This window comes from Pelmatolapia mariae, linkage group LG15 (assembly GCF_036321145.2).
Source record: "Pelmatolapia mariae isolate MD_Pm_ZW linkage group LG15, Pm_UMD_F_2, whole genome shotgun sequence".
Lineage (NCBI taxonomy): Eukaryota > Metazoa > Chordata > Actinopteri > Cichliformes > Cichlidae > Pelmatolapia > Pelmatolapia mariae.
In genome coordinates, this window is record NC_086240.1 from 14,905,124 (window position 1) to 14,921,955 (window position 16,832).

Genomic DNA, 16,832 nt, shown 5'->3' on the forward strand with positions numbered 1-16,832 from the left:
TTAGTGTTCGACACATTTTCCTCATAAAGTCAACTAACAATTTCCAATTTCTCTTCTACAACAGACCACCCAGAGAGGGCTGCACTATTCTTTGTCTGTGGTGTGTGTTTGGGCCTCTTCCTCACCCTCTTCGCCCTGGTAGTACAGATCTCCTGTCGTACCGACTGCCAGCCCCGCCAGCGGCCTCCCGCCAAGAAACGACCGCGTCCTCCCGACTCATCCTCCGATTCCAGCGACTCGGACTCAGACTGGGACACCACCTCAGATCTGTCGGCGCGGAGACACCGGCGCTTTGAGCGTACGCTCAACATGAACGTGTTCACGTCGGCGGAGGAGCTGGAAAGAGCACAGAGGCTTGAGGAAAGGGAGCGAATCATCCGGGAGATCTGGATGAACGGACAGCCGGACATCCCAGGGACACGGAGCCTCAATCGGTATTACTGAGGACTGCAGAGGGACGATTGATAGGCGGCTTACTTGACTCAAACAAAAATTTAGAACACACTTGGGTTGGAGTGGAAAGGGACAAGGCCTCGATGAAGCTTTATAAGCATGAATGCAAAAGCAGCTGGACTCTTACTGATGAGAAAAGTGGAAGGTATTGCAGACTTTTAAAGAAAGTCCTCCTTCTCTGCTGATTTGCATATTCCTCTGGGTATCATAAGCTATTCCCCTTTTGAGTAAAACAATAAGCTCCCTTTCTGTATGGTAAGCTTACCTCTTGGCTGGAGGAAGCAAGAGGTGAAAGGCTGCACTGCCTTGCCCATGACCTCCGCAGGCCTTTTTGAAGTGGGGATTTATGGGTTAGCTGCCTTAGACATACATAGGCCTGCAGAGACTACATGGTGACTGAAGGACCAAGGCCTCAGACAGGTCTGTTTATACAGAACCCCAGGCAGCTGGAAGAGACTGTGACACTTACAGCTTTATGCTCTGTACCCTCCAGTATTCAAGTGTGAACTTTAGCAGAGGGGTAGCATAAAGCAAGTGCACTTGACAATGTAAGATAATCTTTCCACAGTGAATAACCATGCTGCCTTTTGAGCTTTATAAAACCAAAAGATATTTTTGTGGGAATTCATCTCAGCCCTTCTGAAATATATTTTAAAATATTTAATAGTTTATTAATGTTGCGTATTTTTGTTGTCAAGTATGGTTTATTATGAGATATTTTTATACTTGGCGAAGGTTGTCTGGTCTAGCACCTCAGGGATGCAATCCTAGTGTTTCTGTGTTTGGTTGATGTTTTTTTTTTGGCTATTAAGAAGGGGATCGGCCCATTTAAACCGCTTTGCCAGCATTTAAAGAGAAGAACTAGGAAAATCATATAAAGAGCCTCAAAGAGGTTTTAGTGATTTTTAAATCTTATTTTTGATACAGTATGTTTAACTCACAGTGCAGTGCCTTTTCCAACTGTTACATCTCTTTGTCAGAAATGAAGCTGATGAGTGTCTCTGTAACTGGTCAAATTATTTATTGATTGGAAATCATAAATTCATCTCGTTCCCTTCCCTTTGCTGAGGTGGACCATGTGTAAAAGCTGAATGTGTCTGTTAAACATTGCACTTCTCCCCAGATGTAAATGTGCATTACCAGTAAATGCCAATTTCTCTCAGTGACTTTGCTACAAAATATTTTTATGGTCTTGTCTCATGACAAATGTGTGAATTTCAGGTCTTGCGCCATCCATGTATTCATTTCAAAGATGCTAAACAGATGCCTGTGGAAACCAGCGCTGCAGAAAGTGGCGAAACATGTCGCCAGTTTAATCTTATAACCAGTTGTCAGTCCAGTTCTGCTCGTGCTTCCCTGACTTCAAGCATAGAGTTAGTTTTCATAAATCAGTTTGGTATTTTTGTGAGCATAATTAAAGAGTAAACAGGACATATTAAGGTCATCTTCACAACACTCCCTCCACCATACATACACCCTGCACTTCTCCTAGTTTTTTTTTTTTTTTTTTTTTTTCTAACAAGGATATTTGTTGTGTTTAATTTTGAATGGGATTAAAATGTGCCAATAACTGGTGATGTGAGAGACCAAAATATGACTCCTGTGCTTGGAATAAACTGTGTTAAAAATAACATGTCTTTTTTTTTTCCTTCTGCACTTTCTTCTGAAAAAAACACGCTGCAACTGTGTACATTGACCTATATTTTTGACTTTAAGACTATATTGTGAGTCTCAGGAAAAAGAAGACGCTTTAGCCTAATTCCAGTACTGAGAATACAGGGAGTTCATACATAATACGGATTTACACAAGGAGGCCATAGACAGCATAAAGGAGAACTTGGATCTGTAAGATTTGTTATTGAGCGCCACCTTGTGATGAAGATAGATCTCTACAGTGTGTTTTAATGCAGCACATAAGGAGTGAAGTTATGACTGCAAATCACTTTGGCTAGCTATACAAAGTCAGCACAACTATATAGATAAATGCATTTGTTTTAGTGGGTATAACATAAAAAAATACTTAAAATAAAAATACAAATTAAAAAAAATAGAAATTATAACAACTTAAGATCATGTTATTATACTGTATTTTATTTTTGCCGTTTTTATTCCTCTGTTTTTGTGTTTGCCGCTGTGAATTTCAGTATTTCCTTGGGCTTTTACCGCGAATTTAATTCTGTTTTAGGAATTATTTGTTTTGTTTCCATTGAGACGCTGCTGTCGTTACCATGGATACCATAAACTTACCACGGTGAGAGCGCTCGTGCAATTTTACACACCAACGAAACCTGCTGTTAAATCCACAAATTGCACAATTAGCACTGCTAACATCTTGTGCAGAGGAGGAAATTAAACAAAATAAAAAATATCGAGACTGGAAATGTCGTGTACCTGGAACAGCCACGGACTACCCTTTTTACCGGGATATACATTTCGAGATGTAACGGTAAGAATATGATTAAACAAAACTATAGGGTTTGCTTAGTAGTTTGAAACATTAATGATTGACAGAATTTTACTTTTTGAATATTTGTCGATTATTTTTTAATAATGCAGATGTCTTCTTACATTCCTCCACTGGTTAGGTTGTGTTGCTAAAGTACTAGCCAGCTCTCGAGTGACCTTTAAAACATCCCGGATGTTCTCTAAAGAGTCTTTGATAATTATTAGTTATTTTATAAGGTTACTTTATTTTACCACGCCCAATAAAAATGAACAGCAATGCTTTGAATCATAATAACACTTAATTATTATTATTTTTTCATAAAATAGCAAATTCACTGTTGCCAGTTAACACAGACAGAATTTATCCCAGGATTGTTGCTATGCATTCTTGCTATACTTTAGGGATGTTATTGTTATTTTGTCTTCCTACAGGCATAGCGCTCAATATTTGATCTACAGTACTGTTCAGTAGTCTTGAGCCACCCCTCGTTTCTTTTATTTTCCTAGGGAAATGAGAAATGGGCGCAAGTATGTATTGGAACATGTGCAAACTTACATGGGAATACAGTACTGAAGGCAAAAACAGAGTTTGTACAATTCTAATCACCTTGAGTCAATATTTGGTCTGAGCACCTTTATTCTTCAACACAAACAGAACTCTTGGGCAACAATGCTTGTCATTTCTTGAAGTAGTCTTCGTGAATAGTTCCCCATGCCTCTTGGGGGACATTTAAAGATCTTCTTTGGATTCTAGCTGCCTTTTGTTTCATTAACAGGGGTGGTACCTCAGGAGGTTGAGCAAGTCATCTACTAATTGGACGGTTAGTGGTTCGATCCCTGGTTACAAGTATGGCCAAATATCCTTGGGTAAGATACTAACCCCAAGTTGCTCTCCAATGTGAGCGATTGGTTTATAGAAAGAATTTGGGTGAATGATGTTGGATTGTAGGGAGTAGAAAAATGCTATGTAAAAAAATGATCAGAACATTGAGGACTGGACTGGGAGGCCAGTCTATCACTGATTGTGCTCCCTTGTGTGTTTTTCTATCCAGTTATTCCTTCACCGCATTGGAAATGTGTTTTGGCAAAAAATAAATAAATAAAATACCTGTGTTTTCTGTGTTCTGTGTTAATGGGAACAGATGATGTGTTTTTGTGACAGTATATTAGTAAGATAACTAGAGATATATTTTTAGATTGGTTTGTTGTAAAGTTGTCTGCTATGTGTAGACAACACTGGCTCATTGCTTGAGTTAGGTGTCTTTTTTATGCTTCAGTCATTCATAGGTCAATGTCAAGTGGGTTAACAATTAAAAAATTCCTCTAAAATGGTCAGGAACAAGGACTTGAATTAAAATCCTTGAAAAAGCAGCCAAAAGAACAACATTAAAAGACCTTAAGAAAGCCTGGAGAATTGTTGGCTATTTGGAACAAAAAATACACAATGGGTGGCTCAAGACTTGCACACACTACTGTAATATTTTACAGAACACTCCCATATTGGTATTTAAGTGTAAACCGCATCAATTAGTGATAAGTGCTTCATGTAATTAAATTTCTGTTTGTATTTACCTGAGCTAATTTATTTCTTCCTCTGTGTTTGCAGAAGTCAGCCTTCCATCGACCCCAAACTCTGAGCTATAGGAATGGCTATGCTCTGCCCCGACGTCCCACTGTGGGCATTGGCAACGACCCTCTTTTATCAGAGCAGCTCACTCAACAAGAGATTAGTGAGTTAGCCTTCGAGACACCTGACCTTACTTATGGCCCCTTTGGTAAAAGAGTACATGAAGACTTTATCCCTGCTCATGTGGCCCTTGACAAGAAGGTCTGGTAACACCTAAAGTTGTAAGACTCATAAAAACATAAAGGTTCCTCATCTGTTATTCATCACTACCACCTGTCTTGCAGGCGCTGCGCTACTTTGGATATTTTATGGAGGCTATCTTGTATTCTCCTGAAGAGGAGTACCGTGTGCGCCCTGTGGTAATTTACTATTACCTAGAGGATGACAGCATTTGCATCATCGAGCCCACAGTAGAGAACTCTGGGATACCACAGGGAAAGCGAATCAAACGCCACCAGTTGCCCAAGAATGAACGTGGAGAACATTACCATTGGAAAGATCTCAACCTTGGTATGGACCTGGACGTGTATGGGGTCAAATACCGCATCACCCAGTGTGATACCTTTACTAAGGTACAACCTTATGTGTTTGAATGCTGTGGAAATGAAACTATGCATTAGAAGTCTGCTGTTATAAATACACTTCCTGTGTGTTCTGATCTCTCATTCTTCGTACAGGAATTTATGGAAAGTGAAGGCATGATTGTAAATGACCCTGAGCCAATGCCAGCGGATCCTTACATCATGCGTCGTGAAAACCCTCCACCGTGTCACACTACACCTTCCACATTTGATAATTTGCACAAGTTTCTCAACATGGACCGCAAGGTGAATGAAATTCCGTCCTTTCCAAGCTGACTCTGTAACATTTATCACGTTTAGCACTGTCACATCACAACAGCGTCCAAGGTTTGAATCCACCAATCTTGATTTGTGTTAGTGTTCTAATAAGTGTTAGAAATTCAATTCCTTGATGGGGTATCCCTGCCATGAAATAAATGGCAGATATATTAGAAGCATGCCTGTATTTGTAGTTTCATTCTTCTACACTTTTTTGGTTAGGTGTTACGCTTCTTCGCTCTGTGGGATGATGCTGACTCTCTGTATGGGGAGTCCAGGCCTGTTACCATTCACTATTACCTGGTGGATGATACAGCGGAGATCGCAGAGGTCCACCAACCGAACAGCGGCCGGGATCCCTTCCCCATCCTGATGCGGAGGCAGAGACTACCCAAAAAGATCAAATCAGGTTTGATACAGTACTGTGTGTTGGTTAAATGTGCATTTAACCGATTTGATTTGTTATGTCATCAGTTATGTTTTTTGTCTTTCCTACTTTATGTATGACATAAACGACTTTATGCAATGATGATAAAAGTGATGACATGTTATGTAAAAAGATTAATTACACTGGCTTCTACAAAGTACTCAGTTTTCTAGATACATCAAAAATACATTGAGACTGTGATAATATTTTGTATTATTAATTTTTACATCGGTGTACTCTTGTTTATTTGTAGAGAACTTCCCCAGCGCAGTGATGGAGGTCTCAAAGGAAGAGGTGGATGAGTATTACTCCCCAAAAGACTTCCAGGTGGGTCAAAGGATGAAACTACTGGGGCGCAACTTCCTGCTTTATGACTGTGATGGCTTCACTAAAGAATATTACCAAAAGAACCACCCGGAAATGGAGATGAAGTCCATAGAGATACCAAAGAAGGTTGATATGCCTCAAGACAGGAAGAAGGTAAATTGAACTGTATATTTAACCTATTTTTTGGGGGGGGGGGGTTTATGTTAGAAAAAAATTTATTTAAACTGAAGCCCATCTTGGAATGTGATTACACCAGACAAAACGATTATAAACTACATCTATCTGTGAATTTGACGTTCATTATGATGTCAGCGATACACCCGCATCTTGACAGAATCTGTCTACAGATAGTCATATAAACACTTGATAAAGCTCTAAAAACTACCTTTGAAGAAGTTCTTGCTGTAGTAAGTGTCTCAAGGACCTAATTTTGCCATGATTGCGTACACACAGACAGATTCAGAAGGTAAAAAGCAATTCCAGCCATGCTGTCAGAGCTAATCTGTATCACTGAGGAGGCATCCTTTATACTGCTTTAAGCCAGAGTGATAAGAAGGCAATAGTAGCTCAATTAGGCAGATGGACTACAGCAGCAGAAGTGTATATGTTTTTGTACATTATTACTTCATGTCCATTTCCTTCTCTCTTTCTCCATGCTGTCCATTCTTACAGACAGTTCCTCCCTACAATGGTTTTGGTTCACTTGAGGATTCTCTTCAGAATTGTTTGCATCTGATTCCCGAGCCTCCCAAAGTGAACGTGGTAAAGATGCTAGAGAACGACCATAAAGTGTTGCGCTACAGTGCCAGACTGGTGAGCAACATTTAGCAGAGCATTTGTAGTAGTGTAAAAGAACTTGAAAAGAACTGAATCACTGAAAGTTACCTAAAGTAGACGATTCTAATGAGATTAAAAAAGCCAAGCCTTGCTCCTCATTTTGCAATGAGCAGGGTTTTCTCAGAAACACTGCAGATTAGAAGCATTTTTACTCCTCAGTAAAAATGTATTTAAAAAGGGGTGATTATGCAAAAAGCTATTTTTATTTTTACACCTTGGTTAAGCCTGCCTATGTTGCATTCCAGGACTCCCAGAATCCTGAAGATGAAGACCGGCGTTTCATCCTGTCCTACTTCCTGTCCAATGACATGATCAGCATTTTTGAAAAGACCACACGCAACTCTGGTATCATTGGTGGAAAATTTCTGGAAAAGTCCCGTGTCCCCAAGCCGGGCTCTACTGTAGACAAACCTGCGTACTACTCACCTGCAGACTTCGCTATCGGGGCCACTGTGGAAGGTAACAGCTGAAATCCTATGTTAACCAGGACTGGGAAAACAAACATGCCACTATCCCAACTTCTTTTAAGCATGTTTCTGACTTCAAATTGAAAATGATTATATATGCATTTTTTTTTTTTAAAATACAGTAACATTTCTCAGTTATGACACCTTAAATGTAATCTTCAGTATAATATCCGAATTATACATTTTACCTTTTTCCCCCCCTCACTTTCAGTTTTTGGTCACCGCTTTGTGTTGACTGATGCCGACCACTATGTGCTCAAATACTTGGAGTCTAACTGGAGTGACATCCCTTCCAAGACACTGGATTCTTTGCGGCAGAAGCTGGGTGTGGAAATTGAAACTACCCAGCCACCTGACCAAGATGGGAAAGACTATACCAGCCATTTAGACTAAATTATGTCAATGATACCTTTGAGCAGGTAGGTATCACTTTTCAAAAAATAAATGCTAATTAGTTCATGCTCATCCTAACTGCCCCCCCCCCCCCCCTTCTCATTGTCAGGTGAAGCAACAGAGCAGTCTTGTTGATGTGAAGAATTTCCTTATTTCAGAGTTCTTCTTCTGCAATAAATCTACTGTAAATCAAAGCCTTTGCTAAAATTTTCTTGACAATTTAACAATAAACATGACACCTTTCAAGTGATACTGTACATTGAGGCAAATGATAAATACAGCGACCTATTGTTGTTGCTTTAAAATTAACCTTATGGCGTCTCTGACGAGAAGACGTCAAATTTGTGCATTCAGACACCGCTTCTGAAAACAGAAATTCAAACAAGTGATAAGTCTTTTTTTTTCTTTTTTTTAAACATGTGGTGCATAAAATGTAAACCAGCTAAAAAGACCTCAGATGCAGAACTTATATCAGAAAAAAATCTCATTATTTAATAAAGAAATAAAAAAGAAAAAAAAGGAAAAGAAAAAAAAAAAAAGAAAAAGAAAACATGAAATAGCATGCGGTAATATCAAACATACATACTTAATGCATATTTGTTAAGTGACCAGTGACAATTGTATGATTTCGACAGTAAGCTCATATCATACTTTATCATCAGTAACGCTTTTCTGCTCCAGCGGACCAGAATAGAAAACAAGCAAAGCCGGCTCAATGGCAAGAGCTGCAATATCTCACAATGCTACAACCAATACAGTACTTGTGTATGAGGACAAATCAACACATTCAGCATGGACATACACATTAAAATGTGCCGCACACTGCGTTCACTTTACTTTTGAAATAACTGTGCATTCAATGGTGTGCTTCAGGGTGGGATCACAGGCTTTGTGGATGTATATAAAAAAAAAAAAAAATACTGATATGATGAGAAGAGAAAATGTCTGTTGGGGCTCAAGGGGTTTCCTTGGATTTCATTTTCCAGCATTCAAGCCTAAGTCTGTAGCGACTGAGTCCCCGTGGCATCTCAGGAAATACTCATCCAGAAGCTTGATGGCCAGTGGCTATGAGCTTCGCTGTGGTGCTGATGAGAAGCCTTGGCCAGGGCTAAGGTCTCCTGTTTAGGCCAGTCAGTTTGTTATCTTAAGGGGATTTGAGTTTCTTCGTCCGAGGAGAGGCTCCGTTCTCAGCTTTAAGAACTCCATTTTCATGGTGACCAACTGCCAGGCAGAGAAGGGAGAAATCAGTACCTCTGTTAATGCAGCACATGTAAGAATCAGTGTGATAAAGATAAATGAAGAAAGCAGAAATGACAGCAGAGAAGAGACAAGTGCTAAGTCTCATTTCCTTTTTCTTTTGCAAGTATTTAACAGGTAATGCCCGTGAATTATGAAAGCCAGCAGAGCAGGTGTTTAAACTCACGTGAATCTCTCTTTAGTGGCCTTAGGGGTTGTTTTGCAGCAGACTTCTTGCGAACAGCCTGCTCGTGTCTGAACTCCCTCCAGCGCCTCAGCTGGAAGCGAATAAACTTCCAGAGTAGCCACGATTGAGTTAAACATACCAACAGTAGAACGGTCATCCTGAAAGGGCAAAAGGAAAGAAGAAAAACAAACGTGTGCTCGTAAAAATGGGCCATTGTGTTGCAAAATGTTAAAAAAATATGATGCAAATGTATGATATTTTCAATAGCCTAAATAAAATATCTAAATTCCTTCCTGGCTCCTATACATCCTCCTCAAAATGAATGATGCAAAACAATACAAAACTGAACACTATAAGGGCACAATGTAATTATACTTTTATGTTGTTTCTGTAGCTCTAAACAGTTCTTGCAGTACCAGAAAATAAATCATTATCCACAGATGTTGGACATTGCTCTTTTTTTTCCTCTCTCAATATAACTCACCTTATCAGCACAGTGTTGAAGTTCCCCATCTCCAGGTCCAGCTCCTGATTATCTGAACGAGCCAAACCAAACCCCACTGCCAGGAACATCAGGGTCAGCGTAGACATCCGCGTAAACACGAAGCTGACCGCCCACAGATCAAACCTGGGGGAGGACACAGCGAGGTTGGGCCCAGAGAAAGGAAAAGGAAAAAAAAAAAAAGCTGCTGAGATGATCAGTTCAAGGTAGTGGTTATCATAAGAACATTGAAATATTATAATGTACTGTAAAACTATCAATTCAAAAGGTGAACACTGCTGAAAACATATGATTGAGTTGCTTACAAACAAAAACACTGAAGTTTATTTTTAAAAGGTCGCACTGTTGGGCTTGATCTACTTCTATCTCATTCCTTTATCAAGTAAAACCTGCTGAAGCCTCTTCGCAGGTAAGATAGCTTACATTTTCTGGTGGTTCTCATCAGTGAAATACAGGAGTCTGGCGATGTGGAAGCCCAACTCTGACACGTACTGCAGGAAGAGGAGTACCAGACCCACACGACTTAAACTAGGCAGGAAAGAGGAGACACAAAGTCGAGAGATTAGGTGATAAAAGGAAATCATCTAAGCAGCCCAAGCATCTTGCAACTCGGGAGTCACCGTGAAGTGCAGCTGGACACTTATTTTGAGCCATTATCTAAAATAACTGAATCACCAGTACAGTTTGATCTGACTTAACCCTGAAATAGTGGTGGTGGTATTTTATTATACCACCACCACTATCTTTATGTTGTTCCCTCAGATTTCAAATCAAGGTTCTTTGAGTGCCACATTTCTCCCTTACATCCCTGCTGACAAAAGAAACACTAAGTTGAGCAGCACAGTGAAAATTGCTGCTGCAAAGAATTTAAAAGACCTCGAAATGACTCAAATACCAAGCATTTAGTGAGTCTTCTCTACTCACACCTTTGGATTTTACTGGCCAACTTCAAAGGGATTCTTACTTTAACAAATAGGCTGCAGAGATGTGGAGCAAATACAGGCAGATGTACTGGAGCTGGCGAGAAATCTCCTCCTGCAAAACAAACAGCCTTTATTTGCAAATGATTTTAAAGCTTGACACCTTCCCCCACCCCTCCGTCCTTTTCCAACTTTGTCTAATGCACATGCAGAATATACATGAACCCAAATATAAACAGAGCTTATCTAATCACACTTTAGAACTCCTCCAGTTTCAAGGACTCTCCAACTGACCTTGCGGACTTTCTGGAAGTAGAGCTCTGGCAAGGCATGGAGCCAGTAGGCAAGCTGAGTGAGGTAGAAAAACTTCACCTGAAACCTGGACCAGACACACACAGACAGGCATGGGTAAGACAGAGGGAGAAGCACACATAATCTATATTCTGCCTCACTGATAGTTTCGTCTTAGTTTTATTATATAATTAGGACTATGGTCGAAAAACAAAAAAACAAAAAAAACAACAGGCTTGTAGACAGCCAACTTATCGTGTTTCTGCAGCAAATTTGATGATCCCCACTTCTGAAAAAGAAACTCTAAAAGGCTCCTACTTTGCACAAATGCATAATGACTGAAACTAGCACTATTGAATGAACAATGGGCTGTGAAGTTCACTGCAAATTGTTATGACCCTCGATCTATGAGCACTGATCAATGGCCATGAGTACCATTCACAGAGAGTTGGGGAATGGCTGCAATCCTAGCATTGTAAGATGGTGAAAGATGTGCCCTTAGGCCCCCTCCTCGATTCAGAGATGGTCTTTCCCTTTTCACGTAAATGGCCTCCTTGACTCCACGCTCAAACCAGCGTTCCTCCCTGTACAGGATGTGTACATCCTCATCATTGAAAGAGTGGCCACTGGCCTGTAGGTGTAAATAGACTGCAGAGTCCTGGCCTGATGAGGTAGCTCTTCTGTGTTGTGCCATCCGCGTCACCAGAGGTTGTTTGGTTTCCCCCATGTATAAATCATGGCAATCCTCCTGGCACTTAACAGCGTACACTATATTACTCTGTTTGTGCTGGGGGACCCGATCCTTGGGGTGGACCGATTTTGGCACACCGTGACACATAAGGGATCACTAAAGGTTTTCACTTTAGGCAGCTATTGTCCTCCTTCTCTCCTGGAGCTTTCTCTAGGTGCCTTCCCAGCTTTGACAAACGTCCAGCTGTGATAACCACATTTACTCAGGGCCTTCTTGATATGATGTTCTTCTGTTTTCCTGGCCACTGTATCTGTGGGGATGGTGTTCGCTTTGTGTTGTAGCATCCTGATGACACCCAGTTTGTGCTCCAGTGGATGTTGAGAGTCAATACTTAAATACTGATCTGTATGTGTTGGTTTACAGTACACATTTGTACGCTACCATTATTATATTTTAATAATGATTATAGCTAATAACCTCTTATTCTCCCTGGTTATTTTGATAAATGCCACCACAAAAAGTCAGGCGGTAGAGACTCCGGCAAGTAAAACTGGTTGGAGAATCAGAGTTTAAAAATAATTTTAAATATTAAGTGGGCTTAGATTAAATAGCTTAAATACACTTTATTTATTTAACAGCCAAAATTAAATATAACGTGACGCACAAACTCATTCTGTCAATTTGCCTGAACCATCTGAAGATCATTTGCACTCAGGTCCATACCCAGGCCAAAAACCCAACCCCAAAATAATCAAAATCTGGCAGCAGCATCAAGATAAGAGTATCAAAAGAGGAAAGGTTATGATAGATTGCTGTATCAGTATTATGTCTCACCCCTAATAAACATGATATTTGTTAGCTACAGTTAGTGTTTTATGGTTAAATTAATATTAATAAATATATATACCTGAGATGTACATGAGGATAGTTCTCCCAAAGGGTGCTGGGATGCAGGAGATATCCTTCCTGTGTGAAGAAATTAGAACACTGAAAAGTCTTAATACTATTATCTATTAATGTGCGCGTGTGAGTGCCTGTTTTAAGAATATGTGCGGCATTTCCTTTACTAGGAAGTTGTCGCTTGAATGCAGTCTCACTCACTGTAATGAGGATGTAGAAACTCCACACACTAGACACCAAGTGAAACACGCAAAGTTGACCCGACTCATTAAACTTGGTGTTCTTGCTCTTGGAGAGGTGAAGACGTCTGTTCACTTTCTGCAACATGAACCATAACAACAGGACGCGTGAATGAGGTTAGATCCCGGCAATAACGGGTGGCATGTTGACTCTGGCATTTGTCATGCACAAGGAAGTGTTACAGGAATACCGTAAGGAGGACAAAAAAAAAAAAAAAAAAATGATAGAAGCTATTTATGGCTGCTACTTTAAACACTTCCCTGAAGAAGTATTCCTTTCAAGACACGCTGGAAACCGTGGCGATGTTGCTAAAATAAAACCCCGATCCTTTTCGCTGGCCTATTTCTAAACAATGACACATGGGCTTCTTCTTGTTTAGGATGGATCAAATACTACCCTTGCTCTCTTTCTGCCTCCAGTCCACCCCCCGCCATCCCCCCACATCAATCTTTTTAAGCTCTTTTGTTTAAAATATTCATAACTGGCATGTGTGGGGTTTTTTCATGTGGTTTGTTTTAAACTGACACACTGAGAGCATTTGGATGCAAACACCATGAGATGAAACAGCACATATCCTGGTTTCAGTATATGGCACGCATCTTCCTCATTATAATATCATGTTTTTGAAACAGTAAAGAGGCTAATACTGTGCACTGAAGGTTTTTTTTTAAGCTAATCAGTTCAAAGCCCGGATGACTACACTGAAAACAATAATATTCTGATTATTTTAAAGCTTCTTTATGGTCTTGGAAAGATTTATGTAATTTGGTACAACCTGGTCATAACCTGTAGTGTTCTCCTTCATTTAACCAATGTGTAGAATGTGTATATAGTGGTTAATGAATGTGGGTTTTATTGGAGCAGTGCTTTTGTGGCAATGGGTACCTTATGACGCTTCCTTTCCAAAAACCTTTCTACTAAGTTATTAAGAATTTACATACCCAGAAGAACATTTTTTAATTTTTTTTTTAATCTGCCTGCTGGAAATAATCAGCATATGTTTCAGACAAAAGAAAAAAAAAAAAAAAAAAAACACACCACAAAGCTGAGGCATTGTAAAACAGTAAAAAGATGCTTACGTCCAGAAGATATTCCTGCACTACTGCGTGTAGGATGATGGCGATGAAGAAATAGAACAGGATGGTGGCACAGTCCTTCCATCCGTAATGGTACAACGTCACCTCTCCCTCTAAAAACACACACACAGGAGATATGAAACACACATAGGATGTTATTTATCAGGGGTGTGTTAAACATCCTGGAAGAACATCCAGCTTCAATAATACCATGACGCAGAGGAAAAGGTACGGCAGAAGTGAAACTCCATGAATCAAAGGTTAATAGAGGCTGAATGAAAATAAGCACGTAATCAAAATCTGGCTCTTCGTACCTGACGATAACGTGGTGACGTTGTACTGAGGCTGAATGAACAGTATGGCCGTCTTTGCTGTTGCCTGGAAATTAGACGAGACGTCAGCAGCAGCATAGTTCAGCGAACCTGCCTGAATGCAACCTCAAGAATGTGGGCTTCCAAGTAGAGCAAACACAAGTCAGTCTTTCCTTCATAAAGGATTTTTGACAACCCCCACCCACATCCCCTTGCAGTGTTGTAACAATTTGTTTTTTTTAAATCGGGTTGTCATTTACTGAAGTACAATAGCCATATCAGTTTAGCATATAGTCAGTAAACCATAGACTGTGGTCATATGAGGTAACACTACGACAGCGATCGTGGTTACTGCCCTGAGTAGAGTCAACCCCCACGAATGAGTTATTCAAATATCTATATCTATATCTATATATAGATATAGATATAGATATAGCAAGTGGGGGTGTGAGATTAAGGAAAAAGCCTTATCTATATAGCAGACAGTCACACATCTGGTGTCATAACTTCCTCATGAGAACTGATTTTTAAGATGTTCTTCTAAAAGAAATTTAAAAACTAGAATGGCAGAGGTTTTTGTTTTAACCCAGTATAAACCTTATTTCAAAACAAAGCAATACCTGCCTGCAAGCACCTGTTACAGGTTGCTGAGTGTGATCCAGGATCAGATTGTTATATTCAGATGATCCAGATTTCAACAAGCATACATCCATAAAGCAAATACTTTTGATTATTCCTGTCACTAACACACACACACATATATATATATATATATATATATATAATTGCTGCAACCAATCGTCCATTATGCACAGAAAACAAAAAAAGGTTTTGTTCTGTTTTTTTACTTAAAACTTGAATACACTTGACTGTAATAAGAAAAGGTGAAGAGGGCCAGATCCTCAGGTTTGATTATCCATTGCTCAAGCAATTAAAACTGTTAAAAATGTTTTCTGCTGATTAACAGACTGCATATTAAAAAGATCACAGAGATTGGTGTCCAGTCATCTCCTTCTCAACCCAGGATGTGAACCACTGCAGTAAACCACCGTTTCCCACATGCTAAATTCTGACCTTAACACATATGATTAAGCAAAGTGAAAAAATGAAACTACAGCCCCCTCCTACCCCTCATCCCAAGAGACCTTGTTGGTCCCCTGTTACCAGTTTGGGCGCCACAGTGAAACAAGTCGCCAGTTATTCCCTGTGGATCGAGGCTACTGGTGACATGTCATCAAAATTTAACATAACTGACTACATGTAGAGCACTCTTGTTCTCTTTTTTTCCCAGTAATGAAAAAAATAAAGGAAATCCCCTATTTTTTTTCCCCTATTCGATCAGCTGTGTAATCACAGCCAGGGTTCCGTTTTGAAACTTTACTAAATGTCCAGGCGGTGGCTGCCTGGGAGTGTTTGTGCTCACGCAGAAGGAAAAACTACTACATGAATAATCTATTTAATTATTTCACTAAATGTCAGCGGTGAAATCCCTTCAGGTCAAAGCGTGTTAAGAGCAGCTGAGCCCGCAGCTCACAGCAGCAAATATTGAGACGTGGCAGTTAACTAGTTGCGTCAAGACACTAACAAATAGGCGGACAGCTTCCGTTTACGAGTTTCAAAATAAAACGGCTGGCAGCGGAAGTTTGTTGGAACTCATAGGAAGGAAAGTCGTTGCTTTTAATTTGAATACAGGAAAGGCTTTAACACCTATTTTATTTTAGAAATGTCTGGTAACTGACAATTGCAAAAACAATTGCTTGCAAAGAGTTTTTGCTGTAAAAGACACTGTCATGCGATTAAACGGTCATGTAGCTTTGCTACCCAAGTCAAGTGTTTAGGTTTTACCCAGATTCTAGAAACTTAAAGACAAGACAAAGGGAAGCTTTCAACATGTAAAGCAATAATACGAAAACACTGTAGTTTGTGCACAGCTGCTTTTTTAACCCGTTTCCTCCTACCTTAAAAGCAACGCGTAGATTGTTACTCTGACTGCGACCAGAGCAACATTTTTTTCCTTCCCCAAACTTGTAAAAATTAAAACACAAAAAACAGCACGAACGACAAACCCGCGAAACTGATAACAGCTAAATTAACACACACAATCTTATGAGCAACCGTTTCTACAAAGCGGGAATCGCTTTAAGTGGGATTTCAAGTTAGAGCTTAGAGTTTGTCGCAGGCTTTGCCATCTTAAAACAGCTGAGGGAGAAGAGAGAAGGAAAAAAGGAATGTGAGTTCATCTCACCTCAAACATCAGTCCAATCAGAATGAAAATCACCAAACCGAATACGATGTCAGCATGGTTTTGAATTAAGAACTCCTGGCTGAAGAAAGGATAGCTCTTATTTCTTCGGCGAAATGCCATGTCAACACAATGGACTTATCCCTTCTGTTTTAAAAATCAGAATTTTTCTGACTACGAAGTTCAGTGAGTTAACTTTCTCGGCGACGTACGCATGCGCGTCGTCTTAAAGGGCCAGAGCCATAAATACCTTCTTTGGGTCGATTTACACAAAAAGTTAGATTCAGTCTGCCTTGTCAGACTCAACATAACCACTTTTACAGCTGCATGCAGAATTGGCATAAAATGTTGTGCAAAAGTCTTGAGCTATCCCTGTTTTCTTTATATTTTGCTTCCAAGGAGCCAGACTTTCTTGCATCAT

General features: G+C 39.9%; 3 protein-coding genes across 5 annotated transcripts in view; 2 read left to right on the forward strand and 1 right to left on the reverse strand.

Annotated features, from left to right (window-relative positions):
• LOC134643046 (protein eva-1 homolog A) overlaps window positions 1-2,064 on the forward strand; it is a 77,529-nt gene extending 75,465 nt beyond the window's left edge. For all 3 annotated transcript variants that reach the window (XM_063495245.1, XM_063495246.1, XM_063495247.1), the window contains one exon: window positions 65-2,064. In XM_063495245.1, the coding sequence (XP_063351315.1) occupies window positions 65-444 (380 nt within the window). In that variant the 3' untranslated portion in view covers window positions 445-2,064. The remainder of the gene's footprint in view (window positions 1-64) is intronic.
• A 769-nt stretch (window positions 2,065-2,833) lies between these two features.
• Window positions 2,834-7,815, forward strand: efhc1 (EF-hand domain (C-terminal) containing 1). Its single transcript, XM_063496100.1, has 9 exons — window positions 2,834-2,899; window positions 4,505-4,726; window positions 4,810-5,097; window positions 5,203-5,352; window positions 5,587-5,773; window positions 6,045-6,271; window positions 6,791-6,931; window positions 7,201-7,414; window positions 7,634-7,815. Exons 1-9 carry the CDS (start codon window positions 2,834-2,836, stop codon window positions 7,813-7,815), a joined length of 1,677 nt encoding a protein of 558 aa, XP_063352170.1.
• A 567-nt stretch (window positions 7,816-8,382) lies between these two features.
• Window positions 8,383-16,579, reverse strand: tram2 (translocation associated membrane protein 2). Its single transcript, XM_063495447.1, has 11 exons — window positions 16,415-16,579; window positions 14,173-14,236; window positions 13,862-13,971; window positions 12,744-12,860; window positions 12,550-12,608; window positions 10,955-11,039; window positions 10,705-10,775; window positions 10,164-10,268; window positions 9,723-9,866; window positions 9,239-9,396; window positions 8,383-9,036 (listed from the first exon to the last, which is right to left on the reverse strand). Exons 1-11 carry the CDS (start codon window positions 16,532-16,534, stop codon window positions 8,960-8,962), a joined length of 1,110 nt encoding a protein of 369 aa, XP_063351517.1. The 5' UTR covers window positions 16,535-16,579; the 3' UTR covers window positions 8,383-8,959.
• Window positions 16,580-16,832: the final 253 nt, after the last annotated feature.

Excerpts from the sequence above, each read along its gene's own strand:
- efhc1 (XM_063496100.1), top strand. The coding sequence starts at position 2,834 with ATGTCGTGTACCTGGAACAGCCACGGACTACCCTTTTTACCGGGATAT. Across the intron at positions 4,727-4,809 it reads ATGTGGCCCTTGACAAGAAG|GCGCTGCGCTACTTTGGATA; the intron begins GTCTGGTAACAC and ends CCTGTCTTGCAG. Across the intron at positions 6,272-6,790 it reads TGCCTCAAGACAGGAAGAAG|ACAGTTCCTCCCTACAATGG; the intron begins GTAAATTGAACT and ends CCATTCTTACAG.
- tram2 (XM_063495447.1), bottom strand. The coding sequence starts at position 16,534 with ATGGCATTTCGCCGAAGAAATAAGAGCTATCCTTTCTTCAGCCAGGAG. Across the intron at positions 10,776-10,954 it reads ACTTCCAGAAAGTCCGCAAG|GAGGAGATTTCTCGCCAGCT; the intron begins GTCAGTTGGAGA and ends TTTGTTTTGCAG. Across the intron at positions 10,269-10,704 it reads TCTGCAGCCTATTTGTTAAA|TTTAAGTCGTGTGGGTCTGG; the intron begins GTAAGAATCCCT and ends TTTCCTGCCTAG.